General features: G+C 35.9%; 1 protein-coding gene across 2 annotated transcripts in view; it reads left to right on the top strand.

The window, feature by feature from the left end:
* LOC150099683 (tyrosine-protein kinase CSK-like) overlaps positions 1-22,587 on the top strand; it is a 262,985-nt gene that overhangs the window by 12,584 nt on the left and 227,814 nt on the right. For both annotated transcript variants that reach the window (XM_090404533.1, XM_090404534.1), the window contains exon 2: positions 7,505-7,583. In XM_090404533.1, coding sequence (XP_090260659.1) covers positions 7,557-7,583 — 27 coding nt within the window. In that variant the 5' untranslated portion in view covers positions 7,505-7,556. The remainder of the gene's footprint in view (positions 1-7,504; positions 7,584-22,587) is intronic.

Raw genomic sequence — 22,587 nt, 5'->3', positions numbered from 1 at the left:
TGGAAAATTTAGGGATGACGAAGGACAGGTAGTAGCTCTGGAGCATGTTTGAGTATTGTTGGAGTTGCCATTAGGACCAGAAGTCTTTTTAGTGTCTAAAGTCAAATGCATTATGATGCTGATATTCTGGTAAGATGCAATTTGCCTTGGTCATCTGTGCAGGAGTTGGAAGGAAAAAGTTATGTCAGTAAGTTAACTTTATCTTTAAGATGAGAGGGATGGAAGTACAGGTAAATAGAAGTTGTGCCTGATGTCCTTTGCAGGGAACCAGAAAGCACATTTGTCAGGTTTAGATTTGCTGAGTTATTTTGTGTTTCTCTGTCTCAGTATGAAGCTGGGGTTCTTATTGTAAGCTGCTTGTGTTAAGCTAAGTTTTTTTTTCTTTCAGCTGTTATGGTTCATTTTCTCTTGAACCAGTGCTTCAAATTGGATAAGAATTTTGAGTAGAATTGGTGCATGGTCTTTATGCCAGTGAGGATAATTGAGAATAATTTCAGTGACTTGCTCAGACCATGTGTTCAAGTCATAAGTGCAGAAGCAATAGTTAGGCCATGAAAGATAATAGTAGAAGTTCTGGACATCATCTTACTTTGTTACCTTGGCAGTGCCCAAAGGACATCAGGCAAGTATGACATCTCAGTCACAATCAGATCCACTGTTGTTGTCAAATTCAAAACTGCTGATTCTCATTCCCTCTACTACATGCTGCGTAAGACAGTTATCCATCAAGAAATCCAAAAATTCAGTTCCCTTATTGCTGCACACCGCTGTCTCCTTTGCCCAGTTTATGTCACTATAGTTGAATCCCCACATAATGATCACTTGCTTTTCACTTGCCAAACTAATTTGCCTGAACATCGTCAATCAACTATATTCCCTGGCCTGTAGCAACATCTCACTAAATACCTTGTCATATAAATGTTGTGTTGTCTGAGGCAAATAGGTCTTCCTGTCTGTTCATAATAAGCCAGTTCACAGGAACCAGACACTTAATACACTCCTGCAGGTGATTAAGGATTGAGTTATCCCTAGCTATCTATCAGGTTTCAGATTCTAAGCTATCAGATTTCACTTTAAATGGATTTTTGGTGCTCCATATATTCTTAGTGATTTTACATGATATGGTTTTAGTTAACAGATTATTTGTGCCATGATGTTATTCTTCAATGATATAAGAAATTTTTTCTTTCATGCATTAGTGGAGCCTTGATCTATAATTTGGTAAATACATAGTTATTTTTTAGATGATAATTATATATATCAAAGAAACTACATAGGCAGATTGGATATTCCAATCTGCCTATTTAGTCCAACATTGTTTCAAGGCTGAATGTTTGTGGAAACTGTGAAAGTTTTGTAAGTGACCTGAGAGAACTTACGAGAGTACAATCCTCAGCATCCCCGAGTTGCCTTAACTTTCACTGGCATTTCATATAAAAGGCAAGTATATGGATGCTTGGGCAACGCCCATGTCTTTTATCTGCACTGTAGTTCCATGTGTAGTCCAAGCTAAGGTAACTCAGAGATGCCAAGAATTGTATTCTTGTAACTCAGGTCAACTTAAGAAACTTTCATGGTTTCTGCAGGCATTCGGCTTTGAAGTGGTGTTGGATTTAATATCCACTCTGCCTATGGAATTCTACATTGCTGAAATGAAGCCTTTTGGCTCATTCTTTAGTAATTATCAAAGAAATTTTTTTAAATTTAAGTTTCAGTTTTCTAATTTCAGTTTTGTATCAATCATCAACCCCCCCCCCTGATCTCTAGTCTGCCCTGCTTCTTCCAGTACAGCTCCTCTAGTTTGAGTATGCAGCCTCCCATCGATTTATCCCAAAATGTAACTTCAAGACGTTACATTTTGCTGCATTAAACTGACACCCCCATTCATTTGCCCATCTGTCTAGTTTATTCAAATCCTCTTGCAGTGCTGCCACATCTGCACTATTACTAATAAGCCTTCCTGGCTTCACATCATCTGCAAACAACTGAATATTTCCCCGCAATCCATTAACAGTGTCATTGATCCTCTCCAAGGTTAAACAATGCAGGTCCCAGAACTGAGTCCCTGTGGGACCCCACTTGTAACCTTCTGCCTCCTTGATATTATCCCACCATACACAACTCTCTGATACCTATCAGACAGCCGATCCTGAATCCAGTTGACTAACCCGACATTTAAACCCATGTGCTGCAACTTAAATATCAGCTTATCTTGTGGCACCCTGTCAAATGTCTTTGCAAAATCCCAAAAAAAATGGCAGTATATGCCTTTTCCTCATCAATTGCTCTTGTCACTTTATTATAAAAGGCAATCATATTATTAAAGCAAGAACACTCCTTAACAAATCCATGTTGATTCTCACAGATAACATTACCCTCATCTGCCCAACGCTGTATGTGGTCCCACACTAATTTCTCCAAGATCTTAACAACTACTGATGAAACACAAACTGGCATATAATTAGACACATCCAGTCTGCTATGACTTTATGCAATCTTACCTTCCTTCCATTCTTTGGGTACCTTTCCTGTAACTAGACTTTCATTGAAAAGCCAGGTCACCCTAGCTGTCAGTTCTTTAGCACATTCTCTCAAAACCCATGGTGAAATAGCATCCAATCCTACAGCTTTACTGACATCCAGAGTACTCAGTATTTGGAACATACTCTCCTCTAAACCTCGGACCTGCCCTATCCCTCTGGTATTAAAACTTACTTCTCCAGGATGAAATACTCCAATAAAGTGTTCATTAAACAACTTCACTATGTCCTCTTCATCAGTCACTCTATTCCCATTTTTATCCTACAATGTCATTCTTCCACAATTGTTTCTCCTCCTACTGGCCACATAGCTAAAAAATTCCCTAGGATTATCTTTGGATCTTAGTGCTAGTCTCTTCTCATATTCTGTTTTGCCTTCCTTACCATACTAGTCACTCTCCTGGTCCGAGTCTTATATTCTTTGTGCATCTGATCTCCTCCCCTCTCCTTTAACCTCTTCCATAATATCTTTTTAACCTGCAGTTCCTGTTTGATATTGTTTGTCATCCACTTTACACCAAATTGTGTCCGCTTCTTCACTCGTGGAATACAGCTTACTATTGCTGCTAACAAATATTCCTTCACAATTTGCCAACCACTAATGATATCCTGGCCTTCCAACTCCACCCTTCATCGAACTGCCCCAAGTTGATATCTAAGACTTATAATCACCCACCTTATAATTCCACATACGCTTCCTTTTCTTTAATACTCTTGCATGTCTATTCATCTTTCAAGTCAAAACCACATGGTCACTCTCTCTCTCTCCAATTGGGGGGGGGGATGTCATCTCAGTTATATCAGTTCTTGTGATTCTATGACCAAATCCAAAAGCTCACCATTATTATTTACTATGCAATTTTTTCCAAATTTTCCCAGAACATTTCTATGTTTGGTAATCATTTCCTGCTGCTGTTTAAATCTCTAACAAGGACCAACTTTTCCTTTTTTGTTGTGTCATCTGCCTTCTCTAATGCCTCGAAAAATTCCTCCACTTCTTCTTGAGCAGAACCTTTTGTGGGATCTTAGTTACTAATCAGTCTTATTGTCTGGTTCTGCATTCTGACATTTGCCCATGTCACTCTACTTGATATTGCCTTCTATTCAAAAAAATTGTCTTCGTGTTTAGCGTTGAATACTATAACTACTTTCTAAGCAACAAATACAATATAACGATCTTTCCAACAAATACAATATAACATGTATTTTTTACTTAGAAAGATCTTACCTATTTTTGTCTTCTTTGTTTTGTCAACACCTATTTTGTTGATCTTGTATTTATTCAATTCTGTTACTAGTTCCATTGGCAATTGCAGTTCCATTTCTTTTCCATTGATGCTGCTTATGTTAATTGTGCTAATCTTCAGCTCTACCGGTGAGTTGCGAGATGAACACTGTTTTGGAGACTGTTGAAAAGCTTAAAGTGCAGGAAGAGAGCAGTGCAAAAGGAATGAGATAATAAAGATGACCAAACAATAATAATAATAAAAAAAAAAATTATTTTCAAAAATTTTTTCAAAAAACCCCCTCAAAATATTCTGTGTATTGAGAGTAATTACCAGGAAAGATTGTGAAATGAAACAAAAAGTGGCAGAATGGCATTAGAAAATATTCAAGACATGCACTCAGGAGCACATATGGGAAAACTGTTTGACCTGAGTACTGAAGATGGACAAAGATGTGAAAAGCCTGAAATGTGGAAAGACAGCTGGATAAGATGATAGTCTATCACAAATTTCAGATATGGAGGTACAACACATCAGAGTTGCATAGCATTCAGGTCAAATTTGGGATGACTGGCACAGAACTTTGATAGTACTCATCTATAAAACAGGGAAATAAAACAATGTGAGAATTAAGAAGCATTTTCCTTCTGAGTATCTAAGATAGGAGTGGCATAATCATATTTGAGAAGTGGCTAAGAAAAAGTGAAAGAGAAACAAACTTTGAGAAGGAAAAACTAGATTCAGTTCAAATAGTTTTCCATATCAGATTTTTATTTTAGGACAAATAGTCACAAAATCATGAGAATATAACAGGAATTTGTATTCAAATTTTGCTGATCTGGAAAAGGTATATAATAACTTATGCAAGGTAAACATGTTTAAACCATACAACTAATAAAGGAGTTAGATGATAAAGGAATTCACCTTCAATAGCATACATACTACATTATGACTTAAAATATTACATTATGATTATAAAATATGACTGACTTCCGTTGTAAGCCATATTTTATTGAAAGTTTATTTTTCATTTGGTTAGACTATAATAAATTTAGTTTAATCGTTTATCCAAGTGTATCCAAAATGTAATAGTAATATAATAAAAAGGTGACACACCTTTTGGCAACTCCTATAGGTAAAGATGACCTCGCCATTGCTTCTGCCTGGTATCTCCATTTCTGGGCCTGGCTCCCACTGAAGAGACCTCAATAAAGGTCGAAATTAGTCTGGGTAGTGGCCCTTCCCTTAATGCATAACATTAGACATATCCGCAAGGAGATGTGTTTTGCATTATGGGAGATATTGAGATAGGCGTGATGTTAGCTTGGTCCACCTTTGCTACGAGTTGCCCGGTGTTGTACTACCTTACCCCAGTCCTGAAGATATTTTCAGGTGCAAACTTTGTTTGCTAACACTTGGATAAAGGATTAAACTAAATTTATTATAGTCTAACCAAGTGAAAAATAAACTTTCAACATCTTTCTCTAAATCCATAGTAACTTAATAAAAAGGTGGCACACCTTTTGGCAACTCCTATAGGTAAAGATGATTCGCCATTGCTTCTGCCTGGTATCTCCACTTCTGGGCCTGGCTCCCACTGAAGAGACTTCAATAAAGGTCGAAATTAGTCTGGGTAGTGGCCCTTCCCTTAATGCATAACATTATACATATCCGCAAGGAGATGTGTTTTGCATTATGGGAGATACTGAGATAGGGGTGATGTTAGCTTGGTCCACCTTTGCTACCAGTTGCCCAGTGTTGTACTACTTTACCCCAGTCCTGAAGATATTTTCAGGTGCAAACTTTGTTTGCTCACACTTGGATAAAGGATTAAACTAAATTTATTAAAGCCATATTTTAGAATTGAAGAAAGTATAAGAAAATGCCTCCTTCAGTTCTATCCTTGTAATTCATCATCTACGTGGATCATATTATGAAGAAAAGTGGTATTAAACATGACATCAGAATTGCAGATATTAAACTCAACTTTTTTACTTTATGCAGATTTTGTATTCCTGAATAAATAATACTTTGGGACTCCTGAACTGAATTAACTACTATAATATGCTTGGCATGACAATCATCAGTAAGAAATGAAATTATGACAACAGGCAGGACATAAAAAAAACTGTTTTTGGTGAAGAACATGTATAACAGGTAAAATGTGTATTTACATATAATTTCTAACAAAGATTACTAATTAAGTTTGGCAATAGATAATAAAAGAAAAAACTGCTAGTATGGTGGGGAGTCGGTTGTGATTACATTTGTATGGAATAAAAGAGAAATTAGCAAAACACCAACCTAGAACTGTGTTTTCAAACTGATAAACTGATTTTAACTTTGCAGATCTTCTTAGAGTTGGATTAAAAATAAAACATTCACTCTGAGATTAGAGACCATAGATAAGTACTGACAAAAAGTAGGATAGTGAACAGATAGCATCAGTGGTAGAAGCCTATTAAAAATGAAGATATCAGGAAATAACTTTACAGTGTTAACATTCAGAAATACATGAGCAGAGCTAATCCCAGGTGGTCTAGTTACTTCAATTGAATGGGGAAAAATAAGATTAGCAGAACAGGTGTTGATTGCAGGAAAATGCCCAGATGATGATCAAGATCTAGGGATTGATACTGTTAATAATGCCCTAGAAGATTGAATTGTTGGATTTACATAGAAACTTTTTGAACTGATTAATTTGACCCTTTTTATTTATTTATTTTTTAATCTTCTTGATATTATTATTATTATTAAGGCCTCCATGGAGTCAAAAGACTCATCGTGGAAGGTACTTCCTAAGAACATAAAGACTGTCAAGACTCATAGAGGGGAGGGGAGGTCCCCCCCTAAGAAACACGAAGTCTATCATACCACTCCTTAAACTCATTGCCCGTTCTTGCTCTCACCACTCCATCAGGCAATGCATTCAATGGTTCAACCACCCTCCATGCAAAGAAACCACTCCTCACCCTCTTGCTCACAGTTTCCTTTCGTAACTTCCAGGGATATTAGTAAGTATTGCTATTCCACATAAAAATTGTGTATCCTGCTTTACTGCATATGGTTATTATTGTGTAAAGTAAATGCCTTCTCACAATGAGTCCTTGGATTCATCATGGTAGGGTACTCCACACAATCCACTGTCTTAATCCTCCATTTATACATTACATTACAATCTCTCAATTACACATATTGCCATCTACTGCCACTAATAGTAAATTTTGTCTATAAATTGCATGTGTACTAGGACTGATTTGCCTGTATGTTGGATGAAAAACCTGAGTTTTTGGAAGGGGAAAACCTCAGTTTGAGATCAGCTATAACTCACCTTCAACTGAGAAAGTCCATATAAATGTAACTCTCATCATGGCAAGAATCAAACTCAGGTGTTTATCAGTCAAAGGGTGTAATGCCCTATTCTTCCAATTGCACTCTGGGGGTGCAGTTAACATCATTAACATTTATTCTGACATGGAGAAGAATGCATGTAAAGTGGTGTCTAGTATCACATAAATGGCTGTATTCAAATGTGTTCAAGACATTGACATCATCAGGTGTTTTATACACCTTGGTTTTGGTGACAGTTGAACATATACAGCCATATTTGTAGTTGAATATTTATCATAAGAATTAGTGAATTTGTTATCACTATCATAAAATTAGGAAAGTTGTTTATTTACTGAAGTGACAGTGCATGCAATGTAATTAAGTGAAGATTTTGTTTCTTACTACCAGCTTTATTCATGACACTGCAACATTGAACTCAGCCTATGTCAGCTGACTGGTAATGAATGAGGAGAGGATGGCAAGGGGGGTTAGTATTGTTTTTTTGTTTATAAATTCTCTTATATAAGTGTTTATGTTGGTAAAATTTAATTTGTGCATGGTAATAGGTTTATATATAATTTAAAGTTTTAAATTTGTTTTCATGTACCTGCATGGAAACAGATTTAAGTAGAGTAATTTTACTTTTGTCTTTTGTCCCCCCCCATATATAATGTAAATGCTATAACTGATGAGATTTTTTATTGATTTGTGTAAGTATGTAACTTTAATTTAGTAGTTTTGGTTACATTTCTCATATGAAAATAAAGTTATTTTAAAAGCTAAGAAGTATATGCTTGTTTTGATTGTATGTTATCTTCTCTCAGTGTATCTTAGCCTGTCACAGCTAAGTTGCTTGACTTCATAGAAACCTGATTAACACCCCAACTGGCCAAGACATCTATAGACACCCAGCAAAATCTAGATATGATTCTGTAACACCTATTCAGTAACATGGATAAGAAGTGCAATTTGGTCTTATTTCATCCACCACAGCCAGTAGAGAGGTTAATACTCTGGTAGGGCATTTAATCCTGTTGCCATATCTCTGAATTGTATGTGTTTTCTAGCCATTTATCTTGTTGGATGAAGACGCTTTGGAGTCTTCATCCAACAAGATTGTGGAATTTCATCGAAGGAAAACCCTGCCACCTCTCTGAAACCATCTAACTTGCTTTCACAAAGTCCTTATAAAGGTTCTTATGTTCTAGACAGAATTCAAGCCTGGTTATTTTTCAATCAAAAGCAGTTGCCATTACAGACTTAGCTATAGAGGTTTCATAAATAATTTCGCTTACATAGTGGTGTACTGTTTATTGAAACTCACCTGGCCTTTACATGATGAATATTGACCTATTCAGATCATTTGCTAACATCTTTGGCTCTCTAGCCAACAGTCTTGGATTCAAAATCCCATGATGACATTGATCAGTCTCCAAATAAATTGTTGTTGTTATTACTGAAAAAGAGAGCCAAAAGGCTTCACTTCGGCAATGCAAAATTATTCAAATTAAGTGGATATTGAATCCATTATTTCATAGTCGAATATAGAAACTACAAGAGTTTCATGCCAAATATAGAGACTATAAAAGTTTCGACGGATACAAGCGTATGCCAACCTTTCATGACAGGGAAACTCGTAGTAAAGGTGGAGCAATATCTGATCACTATCCTTAGTATTTTCCCATAATGTAAAACACATCTCCTAGGAGATATATGATGTTATACATTATGTTCTAAACTCTAGTAGTTTCTATATTCCACTATGAGATAATGTTGGATTCAATATCCACTTAATTTGAATAATTTTGCATTGCCGAAGGGAAGCCTTTTGACTCTCTTTTTCAGTAATTTTTGATGGGTAGTGATCCCCCCCCCCCATAATGTATAACATCATACATCTCCTTGGAGATGTGTTTTACATTATGGGAAAATACTAAGGACAGTGATCGGAGCTTGTATCCGCCGAAATTTTTATAGTCTCTATATTCGGCATGAAACTCTTGTAGTTTCTATATTTGGATATGAAATAATGTTGGATTCAATATCCACTTAATTTGAATAATGTTGTTATGTTTAGATTTGGGAACCTGGTTTTCCAGGGAGATGAAGATATTTTAGGAGTCCAGAGAAATGAGACTCAGGTCCATAGAATGTTAGGTACATACAAAGGTTGACTGAAATGATTGAGACATTTAAATTATACATGTTTTTGGTCATAAAATGTTACAAAATATAAGACTTATTGTTAAACTGACCATAGATTTTTAATTCTATGGTCAGTTTAACAAATATTGGCTAGTGAAACTGGTAGGCAATATTGTACGAACATACGTACGAATTAAAAATCTATGGTCAGTTTAACAATAAGTCTTATATGATTGAGACAAGAGAAAGAACTTGACATTGTCAGCATCCAGGAATGCGTTAGCAGAGCTAATCTCAGATGGTATGGTCACTTAAATAGAATGGGAGAGGAAAGATTAGCAAAACAAGTATTCTCTGCCAGGTTGGCAGGAAAACGACCCAGAGGAAGACCTAGATATAGGTGGATTGATACGGTACAAAGTGCCTTAGACGATAGAAATATAAGATCTGATAATGTTGGAGTCTTGACAAGTAACAGACTGATTTGGAGGAAAATTGTAGATAGGAAGTTAGTAATGATGTAATTTTTTCATGTAGTACTGTCATATCCTGTACACCCCTTGAGGGTACATGGCAGGAATTTGATGATGATGATGATTGAGACATGTTGGTAAAAGATTTGTACTAGATTAATGTTGAAGAGATTTTTCATAGATTAAAATTAGGTAATGGTAGAAGAGGCCATCCTTGGAAAATGATGTATGGAGAGACTGAGGAGCAGGCTTGTGCTTTTTTTTTTTTTATGGAAAGTAGTAGGTGAGTGAATTTACCTGAGTGCAATGAGGGTAGAAACAATGATCAAGTTTAAGTCATGGTTTAATGAGGGTGTGTGAGTGAGAGAGAGTGAGTGAGTGAGTGAACCTCCCATGATTTAAAGATTTGGCCTGAGACAAATCAATTGAGAAATATCTATGAAAGCATAATCTTTTTTTTAAAAAAAAGTCCTGTATTTTCACAAACACGTAACTTGCAAGAGGCTAAATTTACTTATTCATATTTTATTATTTACTAAATTAACATCTTTATAAATTATTTAATAATAAATCAGAAGCACTTAAAGAACTTTATTATTTAGGAATAGAAATATTAATTCAAAGATCTTTGTGTTTCAAAGATTCTTGAATTTTCAGAAACACAGACCTGGAAATTCAATTAATGAGTTTTTGCATAAATCTTTTGAGTGTTAAATTCTACCAGAACATTAATTACATAATTTAAGCAACTTTCTATTCTTTTATAGCATGTCTTGCTTGGCTATCAAGTAAATTATCATAAAAAAAAGAAATTATATTCTTGTTTTCATCTAAGATAGAGGCTGTTGACTTTTTATCAGTTGTCTTTAGTATCTATCCCATAATACAAAGTACACGTCCTTTTGGACATATGGGAAAATGCCATTACACAGACTGATTTTGCTATGTAAATAGAGTAAATGGTCTCCAAAAACTAGGTGATTCTTCAGATTATTCTAACCTCAAAGAATAATCCTTTTTGGGTCACTCAGACTCATTACTCTTAATCTGGATAACTGTTGGATACTCACTGATGGATCTGCTTTTGCCTTGAATCCACCTAGTGACAAGCAGAAACCTGCCACCATGTCAAACACCAGCCTTCTTAATCATCCAGCAAGAACTGCTAGTCTCTTATGGAAATCACTCACTGAAGGACATTGATCAAGGCAACATCAGTAAGAACCATGCCACAGGCAAGCATCCAATGAAATGCAGTGAACAAGACCACTTCAGTCGAACAATCACATCAGTGGCACTAGACCCAGGAAAATACTATAGGTTGGATCAGTGCAGAAGTCATATTTTCCACATGAAAGTAGTAAAATGGTGTATTACCATCTTTTTAAAATGCTCTGAATCATTTAGTTGTAGGAATTTTTTTTTTTTTTGCTTGGTTTCAAGTCAGTTATAAAAGGCAAGAAATTATACTAATTGAAAAAGAGAGCATAAATTACTTCGTTTTGACAAAGCAAATTAATAGAAATAGGGGATATTATGAATCCATCCTTACAGCTGAACATATAAGGATGGATTTATAATATTTCCTATTTATATTAAAGAAATTATACTCTTGTTTTAATTCTATACCCAAGCTTGTTAAAATATTAAGATGAGTATAATTTCTTCTCTATTATAATTTACTTGATAACAAATAAAAAAAAAAAAATTTCTACAACTATCTCTGATCTAGAGTATTTTAAAAGGATGGTGATACTATTTTACTACTTACACATAGAAAAATCACTTCTGAAGAGTTTAAGCACAATATATTATTAGTTTAATTCCCACTGAGGAGACCTCCAAGGTGTAAATTGGTCTGGATTAGTAACCCTTCCTCAGGAGTTCATTTCTTGTGAGCATGGAATGGTAAACTTGAGATACCTGATGCTGGACCAGGCCTTACTTCATATATTGTATTTCTGTTATATTATCTGTAGACTGGTCCCTCTTCTGTATCTTTTCTTTTTATCTTGCCCCTTCCACCTAATGCTCTTAGAATATTCAAGGGCTAGGGGTGTATCTTACTGAACTTTCTTCTTTACTGCAGTGGGAGTCTGCCTTCTCTCCTCGGTATGTCCTTAAAATGGCCTTACCCAAGTAGGCAAATGTAGCAGAGGAAAGGCAGGCTGGCAACATTAAATTCAACTGCCTCAAACCCATATCTTATGTCCCAGAGATATGGTGAGAAATTGGTTATGTGGTCAGTGAAATCCATTCACTACATATTTACTGTAAACTTTTGGACATTCTACAGGGTGTCCCAAAATTCACACAAGAAGTAATTTTGATAGAAAACACAGGTTTTTAATTAAAAATTGTAATTTCTTATTGATTCATAAAGTATAGGGATATGCATGGAATAGCATATCAGGTAAATGGCCTCCACGGCTTTGCTGGCACATACGCACTCTTTTGTCGAAATTTTCCATGACCGTTTTGCATAAATGTGGCTGAATTTCGTTGATACAGCGCTCAATTTCCTCCTTCAAGGCGTGGGTGGTCGTGAGCTTGTTGGCATAAACCTTAGACTTCAAAAAACCCCAAAGAAAAAAGTCCAACGGCGTTAAGTCACATGATCTGGGCGGCCAATTCTGATCACCAAAACGGGAAATTACACGACCAGGAAATGACTCGTGCAGTAATTGAATTGTTTCTCGGGCTGTATGGCATGTGGCACCGTCTTGTTGAAACCACATGTCGCCCACATCCACATCTTGCAATTTAGGCACAAAAAACTGGATTATCATGTCACGATAGGGAGCACCATTAACTGTTATTGCCTTACCAGCTGCATTTTCGAAGAAGAATGGACCGATGATGCCTCCAGCCCAAAATCTGCACCAAACAGTGACACGTGGATGCATTTGTTTCTCAACAATCACTCGTGGATTTTCTGAATCCCAAATGCGACAATTTTGTCGATTAACGAAGCCATCAAGATGAAAATGAGCCTCATTGCTGAAGATGATTTTGTTCGAAAAATAAGCATCCACTTGTTGTTGTTCCATAATCCATTCAACGAACTCTCTTCGCTGTGTGTGGTCAGTAGGCTTCAGTTCTTGAGTCAGTTGAACTTTGTAAGCATAAAGATGCAAATCTTTCATGAGAATACGCTGTAGAGAGCTTCTCGAAATGCCCAATTCAAGACCACGGTGCCGAATTGATGTTCCTGGACTCTCAGCAACACTCTCACGAACTGCTTCGATGTTTTCTGTTGAACGGCTTGTTGAAGGACGGCCAGAGTGTATAAGATTACTAATTGATCCAGTTTCCTTGAATTTTTTAATTAATCTTTTCACAGTTGATGAAGTTAAATCACTATTCCGACCATATTTTGTACGAAAATTGTGAACTGTAGCTGCCAAACCTTCATTATTTTTAAAATATTGCTCAACAATGAAAATGCGTTGTTCTTTCATGTAGCGCTCCATTTTTAATAACCCTGAACTGTCAGCTGTCACGCTGTCTTTTTTTTCTCGTTGGCAACACTTTACCATACAAATGGCGCTAAATTTAAATCTTGCGTGAATTTTGGGACACCCGGAAAGATGTATTTTATCGAGAAAGAGCTGGAGAGGTTTAAATGGAGTGTCATGGGTCTTTTGGGAACACACTAGACTAACAAAGCCATATAAATCTGAAATGTTCAATATTATATTGCTCAGGCAGGAATGATTTGGCACACAAAGGAGTTGCTGTCGTAGTCCATAGATCACATTCCCACAGTGTTGTAGAAGTTAAGACCCATTTCATCCAGAATCATAACCATTAGACTGCAAGCAAAAGAAAGAAAAACTTATCAAAATAATACAAGCATATGCACCCGATGCTTCACATCCAGTGGAAGATCATATTGATTTCTGTGCGCAACTACAAGAGGGAGATTGACAGAACATGGAAAAAGATCTGCTAATAACAAGAAAATTTGACAATATTCATATGCTTGATATAATGGGTAAATTTGGAATTGATGCTAGAAATGAAAGAGGAGAGAAAATAATCTCATAGTTGAAAACACCATGTTTTACCATAGACCTTCCCACAAATACACCTGGATTTCACCAGACTCAAATACTAAAAAGTGCATAACTACTTCTTATTTTGCAAAACTATGAAATCCTCTGTTTTGGAACAAAGTAAAATCCTTCATAGTGCCAAACTGGATACAGATCATGAACTTTTATCTGCCAAGATCCAGTTAAAATTTCACAAAAAAAAAAAAAAAAAAAAAAAAAATGAAGCACTTCGAACGAAATCTGGAAAAATCACATTTGGATACTGTTAAAACAGCATATCAAAATGAGATTGTCAATGTATAAAAGGAAGACGTTACTGTTGAAAATTAATGGAACTTTCTAAAACTATTATTACCAGCTCAGCTGACAGATTTTTAGAAAAAACAAAAACAAATAATTACTGGATAACACCTGAGATATGAGATTATGGAAGCAGGAAAGACAAGCTAAAGAACATCTGAATAAACTATTTAATGACCAAAACAGAATATAAATTAAAGATAACAAGAAATTATATACTTGGTTTAATCCATTATCCATCCAAGTGTAAGCAAACAAAGTTTGTGCCTGAAGTATCTTCAGGACTGGGGCAACTCATGTCAAAGGTGGGTATGACTTCACATCACTTGCCTTAGTATCTCATAATGCAAAACATATCTCCTTGACTGGGACAACTCGTGGCAAAGGTGGTAGGACTTCACATCACTTGCCTTGGTACCCCGTAATGGAAAGCACATCTCCTTGCGGACATGTAAACTTTGTTTGCTTACACTTGGATAATGGATTAAACCAAGTTTATAATTTCTTGGTATCTTTAATTTATAGTATAACCAAGTGAAAAACTGTCAACAAAATAGAATATATTACGGAGGCTTACAAAACTAGCTAGACAGGATGTGCTGAAACAAAAATAGATTGGCTGAATGATAAAGCAGACAAATGTACAGAAGCCTATTTACATCATGGTTCCAAATTTCTCTACTCCACAGTTAAAAGAGATTACCAGACTACATTCCTTCATCTCTCACCATGAAAGATTCGCAATGCAAGTAATTGGAAATATTAGAAATATGGAATACATCTGGTACAATTACTTTTCTAATATCTTTAAAGATAAAAGCTTTCATCCACATATATAGTGACCAGGGAGAAAGCATCCAAAATCTTAGAGGAAGAAGTAATCTTTTCACTTAATCAAATGAAATCATCAAAAGCACCTGGAATTGATGAAATACCATCAGAGTGTAAAATTTCGATGCAGTAAGAATTTTTTTCTTAACTTTACATCGAATTTTACAAGAGGTCACGAACATTGTATATAGAAAGAAATTGATTTTTACGCTGATTGTGGAATTTTTGTTTTGTATATAAGGTTTATATTAACAGTAGTTATAAATTCTTTTGTGAGTGAATCAAAATACCATACAAGTATGTATTGAAATGGAATGTTAAGCTGTGTATTTCAAGGCCAATGCCTTTGAAAGCGGCCTATAAAATTTAGTGGTTCAGAGTTGAAAGAAAGTTTAGAATCCTTATTTGGAAATTGTAAAGTGCCTTCAATTGTTCAAAGCTTAACTTAATGCTTGTCCCAAGGACAGTGCAACAACAGGCGGTGAACAATTAAAGGTAAAGGCTCTCCTGCATATTGTTTTTGCATGTTCTGGGGGGGGGGGAACAAAAGTAAACAACTCAAAGGTCACATCCCCCTTTGTGCACAGGAATGCTAGGGGTTCTCAACCCTTATTCCAGGGACTGCAAGAGGGAGTATAAGACAGGACCCAGAAGTATCCAGATCTCTCTTTTATCCAGGTATTCTGAGGCAAGAGATCCAAGATGTAACAGGCAAAGGCAGTATGCAGTGGTGCGGCAGTGGTACACATAGGAAGAAGGAAGCAGGTACGCAAAAATGCAGTCTCCTCTTGTAGTGTCTCAGAATCCAGCATTGCGGGTCTGTTTGACGTCCGAAGAAAAGTAGGGAATCGTCTAGTCCACCGTAATATGTGTCAAGCCCCGGGAATTCTTGGAAGTGCGACAGTAAAAGAAAGAAGCCCGCACAAGTGTACATGGCCCAGGATGGAAAAACAGTATCGGTTATTCATAGGTTGTCATCGGTTATCCAGAAGTCGTCTCGGTTACCCGTAGGTCAGCACCGGTATCCCGGCAGTTGTCCATCAGATGTAAGCCATTGAGGACGCGACTTCAGGAGATGTCATACCAGTGGTCTGAAAGAAAGATGACAGAAGCCGGTCTGCCAGGCAATGCATTGATCTGATGACAAATCTTCGCCGGGAGCTATCATCTGAACAGAGGAATTTTCGAGTGGGAAAGAATTGCTCCGTTAGTTTAACACGCACGCAAGTACTGCTCAAGCCGAAAATCTTCGCCGCCCCCCCCCCTAGTGATGGAAGGACAGGGCCCCAACAGAAGCCGTCAGTAAATCTATTGCTGGTGTAAAAAGGAGAAGAAAACCTGATATGGGAGGAAAAGTCCAGGACTCCAATCCGAAGCCAGAGAATTTTCTTATTCCTTGCCTCTTCTCTCCATGTGAATTTGTGCACATTTTTATGTTGGAACATGGTGTTAGTAATAACCACTCCATGTCCTGAGCAGAAATCCAACAGGTATTTGCCTATTATTATTAGCTTTGCTCTTTTCTCTGAATTTTCCCAAAACATTTTTGTATGTCTGACAATCACTTCCTACTCTGCTATTTAGATCCCCAACAAGGACCAACTTTTCCTTTTTCATTGTGTCAGTAGCTTTCTGTAGAGCCTCAAAAAATTCCTCCACTGATGGTGTGGAGGAATCTCAAAAGATTCCTCCACAATGAGACTTATTTGTGCCTATGGTCCCACAGAAGGTTCTATTAAGGCACAAATAAGTCTCATTGTCCAGTTTCCTTTCTGATATTTGCCCAAATTACTCTACTTGACACTGCCTGCCATTCAAGGAGATGAGCCTCATATTTTGTGTTGAATACTATGGCTACTCCTTCTTTTCCTTGATTGTCATTGCCTGAATATAACATTTTATATTTATTGCTCAGAAAGATCTCACCAGTTTTTGTCTTTTTTGTTTCAGTCACCTCTATTATGTTGATCTGGTACTTATCTAATTCCCCTGCTAGCTCCATTTCTTTGCCATTCAGGCTTCTTATGTTGATAGTACCGATCTTTAACTCTGAGGATGTTGAGTTGGGGTGTGTTTTCAGATTTGTTCCAGTAGCTGACTTTTCGCTGTTCGCCCTGGTTCTCAGGCAAAAACAACGGGGGCCTTGTTTAACTGAACGACGCCCTAGCCGGCATGAAATTTTGTCATGTTGTACCATCATTTTGTATTTTGGTTTAACCAATAAGAATACAATTTGGTCGACTTAATCCAAAATTGCCATCCCATCCTCTTTCGTTCATTATCCAGGTAGATACCCAACGGGGTGCACCACGAGAAGGTGAGGATTGGACATTAGGTCAGAAGCCCTGGTCGGTTCTCCCCATTCCTTTAAAGGCTATGTGGAGGTCTCCTCTCAGTTATACAGCTTTGACCCTTAAGCACCCCATCAGCTGAGTTGGATAAAAGAAATGGCTACACGATGATTTTGCTGGATTTTGCATAGGCATTTGACAGAAACCATATGGAACTTTGTTATGCAAATTAGAATAAATGGGGATGGATATAACACTGGTTAAGTGGATAAGAGGGTGGCTGCTGGACAGATATCAAAAAATAGTATATGGAGGGGCAGAATCGAGCATATGGAGGGGCAGAAAAATAGGTTTGCTGCAAAGTTCAGTGTTGGGACCATTGCTGTTTAATTTGTACATAAATGATATAGGAAATAACCTGAAAGGAAATATTCAGTTGTTTGCTGATGATGCGGAATTAATTAGAGTAATAGTTAATGAAGCGATGTGGAGAGCTTGCAGGACGATTTGAATAGGCTGTCAGTATGGGCAAAAGTTAATGGGTGTCGGTTTAATGTCGAGAAATGTAAAGTTATGCATTTTGGGATAAATAAATTACAAGCCGTGTAACACATTGATGGCACCATACTCAAGAAATAGAAGAAGCCAGAGACTTAAGGGTAGTGGTAGAGAATTTAAGTTCAGAGGACATATTTCTAAGGTAGCCCATAAGATTACTTGGCTATTGAAGAACACATTAACAAGTAGAGATAAGGAAGTTGTCATTCCTCTTTATAAGGCCTTGATATGCCCACATGTGGATTACTGTGCTCAAGTCTAGTCCCCTGGCTTTTTTGGGGATGAGAAAGTGGTGGAGAGGATTCATAGGCGAGTGACCGAGTTGGTGAGTGGCCTGTGGGGTGTTTCCTATGAGGATAGGAAACACTCCACAGGCGTGTTTTGAAGGTGTGTGGATTGCAGAAGTTGGTTGATAGGGGGGGGGGAGAAACGACGTCAAAACTATATCCTATTTATAACATTGTCAGAGAACAAATCCATATTAATACTTTTAATGCAGCAGTATTGGTTGCCTAATTAATAATTTAACAGAAGTGTTTGTTGTATTAAGACTAATGTCCTAGATTACTACAGTCCTAATTTTAATTTATAATGGAAGGTTATGTGGATAGAATGTGTACCATATTCTTGGGATTTCTAGACAATCATTGTTATGATTAGGGCAGTTGATACAAATTTCACGGGCCTCTTAAAATTTGTGCTCATACCACGTTTTGGTGTGATGTAATGAAAGATGCCTTTCCAGTCAATTCTGTGTTAAATATTCAGTGCATGATCAAAAAGGCCAGATTCACCATAGTTATTAAATTTAATGTGCCATTTATGTTCCTTTTTTCTGATAGGAACTGTGCATCCTGTTTCACCAATATAAGGCTAATTACAGGTGCACTGAATATGGTATACTCCAGGGTAGGCCAGTGGAAGAAGTGGGTCCTTGGAGGAGTTGAATAAGTTCTTTAATTTTGCAGGAAGTTTAAAGGTGGCATTAAGGCTGTATTTCTGTAGTGCCACCTTAATGATGGTTGAAATGTTGCAAATTAAAGTAATTATTCTTAACGCAGTTGTGGTTTCCATAATTTACTGAAATGAATGCAGATCACTGTGTAACATTGGAAAGGAAATTAATTGAGCAAAGAATATGGGAAGAAAAGCAAATAAAGAGGAAGAATGAAAAGGGCCAGTACTATCACTGAGAAGTCCCCTCCACCACAAACAGGTACCCTGTGGGGTGGGGCATGCTACTGGAAAGTTGTATTGAGTGTACTGGAGTTTACCAGTAATTAGAATTAATTTCCTGATATGTTCCCTCAAGGGACATGCAGGATATTATGATACTACAACATAAAAGCTTACAGTATTACTAAATTCTTACCAGCTTCCAGTTTTCCTCCAAACTAGTTTTATTTGTAGGATTTTGATATTGTCAGATCATTGTTTCTAATGCATTTCTGATGGCCATCAATCGCACCTGTTCTTGATCTTCCTTTGAGTCTTTTTTCGTATAAACACCTCTTTTGCTAACCTTTCCCTCTCCCATTCTGTTTAAATGATCAATACTACCTTAGATTAGCTTTGTCATATATTTTGGAATTCTAAAATCAGATTTCTTCTTAAATATTTTCATTTTTAATTTGATTCTACCATCAATGTCATCTGCTCATTTTCTTAATTTTTCTCGGAGCTCTCATACCTGTTCTCCAGTCTTTGATCACATGTTTCTAACCCAACTTTTAGATCCATCATACTTTACTACTTAAGAAAATGTTTTTCTTTTTTTTTTTTTAGGAAGATAAATTACTAAGTGTGTGTTGTAAATAATGCATAATCAGAACAAGTCCGCTTAGTAGCATCTACCTTCTTTAGTTCTCTAGGATATGAAGTTTGTTTCAGGTCATGGTACATTTTCTTATGTCAATCCCACATGCTAAAGGTGGAAAATTATAGTACATTTTAGTGTCATGTATGTGTGTTTGGGAAGGGATAAGATTAGATAATTCAGATAAACAAAATCAGCATTACATATAGCAGCACAAATGATAACACTTGGAATGTCACAAGTAGTCAGATATCATCACTAAAAAAAAATATGCTGAACTTTCATTAAATCTGTTTATCAAGTAAAGTTTGACTGTGTAGAGTTGTTTATTCACCTGTCTTATTTATTGTAAATGTAGTTGAAAATTACTGCCGAAATGTAACAAAATTAAGTACTCTCCTCCTCCCGAAAGAAAGTATTGTCTATATATGCATGGCTTGCTTACTTTCATATGATGAATAGCTGATAAAATCTTGTCATTCTTAAAGTGTTTTATGTTTTGGCAATCCATCATATTACTCTTATCTAAATACATAGTATTATGACATTTAATATCAAGCACTAAATGAATTAATAACATTCACATACAATATAACTTAATTGGTCTTTTTTTTTTTTTTTTTAATTTTGAAGATTCTTTCTCTCTCAAAAAAAAAAAATTCCTTCCAAGAATCTAAGCCCTGGTCTGTTTTCAATCTGATTTCAGTGTTTATCCATTTCTTCATCCCTTTGATAACACAGGCCTGCGATGGAAAAGTTGTCTGAGAAGTAATAATTGATTCTTATATCTAATTTTGTTTTTATTAGTAGTATTTGGATTTAAATTCAGCGCATTGGTATTTATTTACAGCTAATTAGTTGTATAAGTATGTTTTTGAAGTACCTTTTTATGGTAAATAAAGAAATTTCCACGAAACTTCTCATTCTTAAGATAAAAGTGCAGGTGGCTACTTTGATTCGCCGAGATAACGGAGGACTTTTCTGTTGTTACAGACACATTTTCTTGTGCGATTCTTTAGTTGAACTGTCATTGACTACTAAGGTTATCATATTTCTGAAAGGTGGCATATTTTCTAAGTTAGTGTGAAGATTTAATTTAATGTGTTTTTCATTTTTTTTAATGTTTTTTTGTAGTGTCGTGTAAGTGTTGATGTCATTCCTTAAAATTTGTTTAACTGTGTTTTAAGTGGTGTTTGTAATGGCTTCAAGAGGTTGCAAAATTTCCTTCTTGGATCAAGAAGGAATGGCCAGAAAGAGTCACATTAGAACTTGGAAGTAAAAATGTGTTACACGAAACTTTGTGTTGCTCGGGAAAAAATCCTTTTACCCTTGCTTCACGTAAAGCTGGGTTTGATGAAGCAATTTGTCAAGGCTTTGTCGAAAGAAGGAGAGTGTTTTAAATACATCTGTGCAAAATTTCCAGGATTGCCTACAGCAAAGTTGAAAGAAGGTATTTTTATCAGTCCGGACATCAGGAAACTTATGAAGGATAAACTGCTTGAAGAAAAAATCGCAATTGTTGAAAAAGGTGGTGACCAAATTTTTAGGAAATCACAACCCCAACTATAAAATGATTGTGGAAGACATACTACAGAAATTCAAGGATTTTGGGATGCTCCATGAGCTTAAAAGTGCACTTTCTCAACTCTCATTTAGACTCCTGAGAATCTGGGAACTGTCAGCGAAGAGCAAGGAGAGCAATTCCACCAAGACATCAAGGAGATGGAAAGAAGGTATCAGGGCAGGTGGAATGTCAACATGATGGCGGACGATTGCTAGATGTTGCACAGAGATGACCCAGGAAAAGAATTTCACAGAAAAAGTTCAAAAAGAAGCTTTGAAGGAAAAAGAAAAAGACACCACAATGAAATATAAAGTATGTACTAAAGATTAATCTTTAATCACTTTAATTAAAACATTTTTTTCCAATGTTTACGGAAAATTTTAAATACTGTTATTTTACTTAATGTAATGCATTTTAAAGCTATATTTCTGTAATATTGAGATCCATTTTGTGAAAAATCCTTACTTGATAGAGAAAAATGGAAGAGATATTTGAAATCAGCGGTCAAAAATAAATCAGAAACGGTTAATAGTTTCCAGGCAACTTTTCGTGACTCTAATTTTGCAGTCCTGTGTAATTCATCTTCCTAGGTATTCTCTCGTAATATGGCTCCAAATGTTCTTTCCATGATTGGTGTCATCGTCTTGCTTTTTATCTAGTCTGGTATGACCTGTGGTTTTTTCCCTCATAGGTTTCATTTCTGTTGCAGTGATTCTTTTCTTCTCTCTCTCTGTCATATTGCCTATACTTCACTTTCATATTAATGTTGGTTTGGGTAAAATATTCATTCATTTATTCTTTAGTTTTTTATGACCATTATTGTTTATTTAATTTACTTTAGGGAATTTCTGTTAATTTTTCAAAACCTTGAACTTTATACCCCAAAATTACTGACTTGTTCAATTATTTTACTTTGGATGGACATTTCCCCTTTAATTGCTATGGTTTTAGTTCCTTCTTGAGAAATTTACGTATAAAGTTAAATAAATTTATAGTAAATCTACAAAATAATATTTTCAGTTAATCCACTTATCACTTGGTTATCTGTAAAGAGTAAGGTATCTAAAATAAAAACTTTTTCTATTAGATTCTTTCTTCTCTGCCCTGTTGCTTCAAATGTTGTGATTTATGCCTACTTTTTTCCCAATGTAAGCTGTAGAAGTTTTAATAAATTTTAAGTAAGTGTATCTGTTTTTATAATATACCAAAGAATGTGAAGCTTACAAAAAGCTTGTTTATAATCTCTGAATGTTAGGTACATTTCTAAATTGAATTTTTTTTTTTTTTTTCAATTAGTATTGAGTGAGTATAGGATCTATGCAGGATCATCCTTGTCTAGAGCCTTTGTTCTTTTATAATTTTTCAAGAATAGGGTTGGTTCTGTTCTTCAGTATTTTTACATATATTTTATCACCTATGTTTTGTAAACTTATTCCTGTGTAGTTTTCACATCTG

This window comes from Typopeltis vanoorti, chromosome 14, assembly GCF_054136105.1.
Source record: "Typopeltis vanoorti isolate ZY-2024b chromosome 14, IOZ_Tvanoo_1.0, whole genome shotgun sequence".
In the NCBI taxonomy this organism is placed as follows: domain Eukaryota; kingdom Metazoa; phylum Arthropoda; class Arachnida; order Uropygi; family Thelyphonidae; genus Typopeltis; species Typopeltis vanoorti.
Note: the sequence above shows the minus strand (reverse complement) of the source record. Positions and strands in the feature narration are given on the sequence as shown.